The 4,945-nt window shown below is 33.3% G+C and overlaps 1 protein-coding gene across 1 annotated transcript in view; it reads left to right on the top strand.

The window, feature by feature from the left end:
* LOC137631223 (uro-adherence factor A-like) overlaps positions 1-4,478 on the top strand; it is an 84,514-nt gene extending 80,036 nt beyond the window's left edge. Inside the window, exon 7 of the mRNA XM_068362988.1 lies at positions 261-4,478. Coding sequence (XP_068219089.1) covers positions 261-3,033 — 2,773 coding nt within the window. The 3' untranslated portion in view covers positions 3,034-4,478. The remainder of the gene's footprint in view (positions 1-260) is intronic.
* The last annotated feature ends 467 nt before the right edge of the window (positions 4,479-4,945 follow it).

Below are 4,945 nucleotides of genomic sequence, written 5' to 3'. Positions count from 1 at the left end.
TTGCTCTTTGGTTTGACTGACATTGAAAGCATTTATACTATATCTTCAAATTTAGAACCTTTTGCTATTCCCAAAACAGAAAAGATGATGTTCTCTCTGAAAGATTAAAGTTTTACTTGCTCCAAAACATTTTGGGTCTGTTTTGATTTCTGTCTATATTTTACAAATGTGACATTATAAATCTTGAATTAAAAATTGTTTGTTTGATCCATTCCAGCTTTTTATTTTTCTAATATTTAATGCAAGATTTATTCTTACAGACGCAAAAGGCCTGCAGAAACAGCAAGGCCTACAAGATTTGAACTAGAAGAAGAATCTGAAAACAGTTCTGTGAAAATTGCCACATGGTCATCTAAATCCCCTTTGCCACCATATTATACATCAGGTTCTAATGAAAATAATGATAGCAGTATTTCTGTAAGTACACCAGTTTCAAATTCTACTGTGAGTGTGACTTCTCCCACCAATGCTGCTAAGAGTATAAAGGTTACATGGTCTAGCTGTACAGCACCTGCAAACCATACGTCAGATGCATCTTCTAGTGGTGACGTGAGTGTGCAGCCTGTTCCACAGCCTCAAGAACCTTTTCCAGTCTTTTCTCCAAATGTATTGGAAAAGAGTTCAACAAATTCTTCTACCTCTGATTATCAGGATTCACCTGATTTGGATGAAGAATGTATGGAAGAAGAAGATACAGGGAAGGAAAGTAAAGAGTTGATGGAAAAGATCTCAAATATTTGTAAACAGCTGGAAGATGGAGATTCTGATGAAATGGAGTCAAGCATTGACAGTCCTTGTGATACACAAAGCAGTAAAGACTTATTAAAAGAGGAACCCAAGTTGTGTCAGGGAAGCAGCGAAGAGGATACTTCTGAAAGTAATGACTGTATTATATTGGATAGTTCTAGCCCTCCTAAAAAATCCATACTTAAAAAGAAAAAGGAGAAAAGTAACTCTGTTAGAGCAAAGAAAAGGGTATCATTTCCTTTAGATGAAAATAATGAGTTGATAAATGAGGTGGCTACTTATTCTAATTCAAAAGAACCATCACAGTCCCTCATTGATGTTCAAAAGACTGTTGGGAGTTTCAGATCAAGTGAAGATTCCCCTTCACCTGTAAAATTAACCTTGTCACTGAAGAAAAAAGTCCTGATGAATTTAGCTTTAGATGATGGTGATATTTGCGAATCTTCTAGTCATGGAAGCGAAAAAGGTAAGGGTAAAAAGACCGGAGTTTCCTCCGGTGAGTCTACTAGTCAAGGGATCAGCCAAGGAGACATGTCCAATCATGCCAAAATTATCTCAGAAGTGTTGAAAAAGTACCCTCACCTTGTCAAAGATCGAAAGAATATCCGACTGAAGATCCTCAAGAAGGGCAGTGACAAAGGTAATGGTGGAAAGCTTGTGAAATCAAAAGTTCAGTACCTTGTTTTGAGTGAAAATGAACATAAAAATAAATCAGGTACAAAACAAGACAAGAGTTCTGTCAATGGAAGTAAGGTAGAAGTGAATTCATCATCTCGTGCTATACGGACTACTGAGAAATTTAATTGCCCTGAATGTGAAGAGGCTACATTTTCTTCGTACTTTGCATTTAAAAAACATGTAACATCTGAGCACAAGGACAAAAGCAGTTCAATTCTAGCTGGTATAGAAAATGTTCCATATGCCTGTTACACTTGTTTTTTGAATGAGCCTTTGGAGTTTGCAGATTATTGCAGCTATCAGCAACATATGAAAGAAGTTCACAGTAAAAGAGAGTCAAGGCTTTGTAGTATATGTGGCTACCGACCTGGCAGAAAATTAGAATTGGCTTATCATCAGTACATAGAGCATAATAAGCTACCCAGAAATGTGACTTTTCCCAAGTGTGATCTTTGTGATCATGTAGCAATGAATGATGCTTCCCTGTTAAAGCATCGTTCACAGCATGCAAATGCTGATAATTATACTTGTTCAGTTTGTGGAGTTGCATTCCGTTCATTTGGTGCACTTCAAGGTCATATGCAAACAAAACTGTGTCAGAGCAAGCCAAGTGTTAGTCACAAATGTCCTTATTGCCCTCAAACTTTTGCACGATCTTACAACCTGAAGGCTCATTGCAAATCTAACCACAGAGCAGCACATATAGCTGCTCAAACAGCTTCTAATTCGGCCAATGAAAACAAAGCTCAATCACTGACCAAGTCAGCCAACAATCCCAAGAAAACAGAAGTAGTAGCACCTGAAGGTGTCAGTGGAGGAGGAGGACTGATGGTAGAACATGTATGTGAAACATTGACAAGTATAAGTAATAGTCAGTCATCTTCAGAGGCAGAGGCATTGTCAACTGTGGCCAACAGCTTAGCAGCATCCCTTGGCTTACCTGAAGAAACTGTAAATCAGTACATGTACACTCAGGGGAGTAAGATAGATTTTGCATCAGATCTGGATAATGAAAAGTATGAAGAAACTGTAGCTAGGCCAAATGAGGTTAGTTCTCAACTCATGGAATCAACTGCTTCAGTTTCTGGCTACTCAGGAAGCTTGCCTATATGTCATGATGTCACTTACACAAGTCAGGCACCCATTTCAACCACAACTACTATGGGAACATTTTACCCAGTGGGGGTTGTTCCTGGTCAGCTTGTTCCAGGTCAGATTGTCTCTGGAGATATTTTGCAGAGTCCGGTACTTCCAGGAACTTGTGTAAATGTAGCAAGCAGCACTGTATTGGGAGCGCCATCCCATAGTTGGACATATGTTACATACCAAGTGCCAACTTCAGGTGAAGATATACCATCAGTTATTACAGATACTACTAATGTGGCAGGTGTAAGTACTGACCAGAATTCAACTGCAGCAGGAGTAGAAATGCCATCAGGAGTCAAGAGTTCAAAGAGTGAAAATGCCCTTGGGAATAGAAGTAGTGGCCGAGAGGGTCCAAATTCACTAGTGGTAATGTCAAACACTGCAACCCAAGTAAGCATTAACAATGCATCTCATATTTCTACACCGCAAGGCTATGATGCTTTTTCCTCTCAGTTTGTGTAACTGCAAAGTGCAGGAATATTTATTTAGTGCAGGCTTTCTTTTTCTTTCTATACATCAAATTGGGAGCTCCGACTATTTTTCTATTGCCCTCAAAATATTTTATCTAATTTATTGATTTAGGAGCAGAATCAGTTAACATGTCTTTAGATGTGCTTTTGTTAGATTTTTAGGTACTTATCTACTTGTAAGGCTTAAGATATTTTTAGACATCCTAAAAGAGGACATTAATGTCGAGAATCATGCATGTAGATGCTAATCCTAAATTCCTAAATTTAATAAGATGATTTTGTGGAGGTTATTTACCTACTTTAAAGTTTTATGTGTAAAATTGAGATAGTGTGCTATGGTTAAACTGAAGATAGGGTTTCATGAAAAAAGGGCTAACAGTTATGTCAAGATAGTTTGTGCAATAAATTTGATCATGAAGAATAGAATAATGTCTTTAAAACAGTACTGTTTACAGAAAAATTGACAAGTGTCAGAATTTTTTCTTCAGACAAATTCTACTATATAGTACTTCAAGATGATATATTGCACCATTAAATATTTAAGGAAGTCATCATTATTTGAAGATAGATTTATTGGTAATGAAAAATTATGCAATTCAACTAAGATTCCAATAGGCCATTATTCATGTTTTTATACATTCATTTTCATTGGTGCTGAGAATTTTAAGTATGTGTTTTGGTTTTGTTTAGTAAGAGAAAATTGAGGTAATTAGAGAAGAACTTGAACTTTAAAGTTTGTCCTTAAGCACAAAGTTTCTAAATTGGTAAACTGTATTCCATGTGCAAAGGTTTTAAGCCTTACATTATTGTACAGTAATAGTAAACAAATTGTACTCAAATGTCAGAAATTGGTTGTTTTCTGACTATTTTTCCAATTAACTTATTATTTTTTAATTTACTAGAATGTTTTTGCATGTGTAAAAGTGAAACATATCACAGGCAAGTTATTTGTTGGCCATGTAACATCTAAGAAATGGCAAAACCTTGGATGGGCATAGTTAGTATACAATGAATTTTGTTGTTCATAAGAAAGTTATCAAGTGACCAAATGTTTAGCAATATCCAAGAGTCTTCTGTTGATTTTATGTATATATAATGTTAGAGTAAATTATATATAAGTCTTTTTATTAAATGTAGTTACTATAATAAGAGTTATACATGCACAGCTCATGTATATATTGGATAGAAGTCATATGGATTTGTAACTATGTACAGCTAGGATGGATCTTTCAAGTGTTTGCAAGTTTATAGCAGAAGCATATAATGGTTTCTCTCTCTTGTATGATAATGATCTTTATCTCGTAGGTAATCCAATAATTTATTGCATATTGTGAGTTATTTTGTCAGAGTGGCTGTTGTTAGCGGTATATATAGTATGGGGAGGGTCTTATTTGCAAAAAAAAAAATATAGAAAATATATAATTTACTGGGAGAACAATAATTGTGTGTGTGTATATATATATATATATATATATATATATATATATATATATATATATATATATATATATATATATATATATATATAATATATATATATATATATATGAATATATAATATATATACAGTATATATAATATATATATATATATATATACAGTATATATATATATATATATATATATATATATATATATATATATATATATATATATATATATATATACAGTATATATATATATATATATATATATATATATATATATATATATATATATATATATATATATATATATATATATACACAGTATATATATATATATATATATATATATATATATATATATATATATATATATATATATATATATATACACACACATACACACATACACACACACTAAAGCTTTTCCATGTGCAGAGCAGTTGCCCTAGTAGTGACAAATTTTGTACAATCTCATTC

The sequence above is a fragment of the Palaemon carinicauda genome, chromosome 39 (genome assembly GCF_036898095.1).
Source record: "Palaemon carinicauda isolate YSFRI2023 chromosome 39, ASM3689809v2, whole genome shotgun sequence".
NCBI lineage: Eukaryota > Metazoa > Arthropoda > Malacostraca > Decapoda > Palaemonidae > Palaemon > Palaemon carinicauda.
This window is presented reverse-complemented; position numbering and strand designations above follow the sequence as displayed.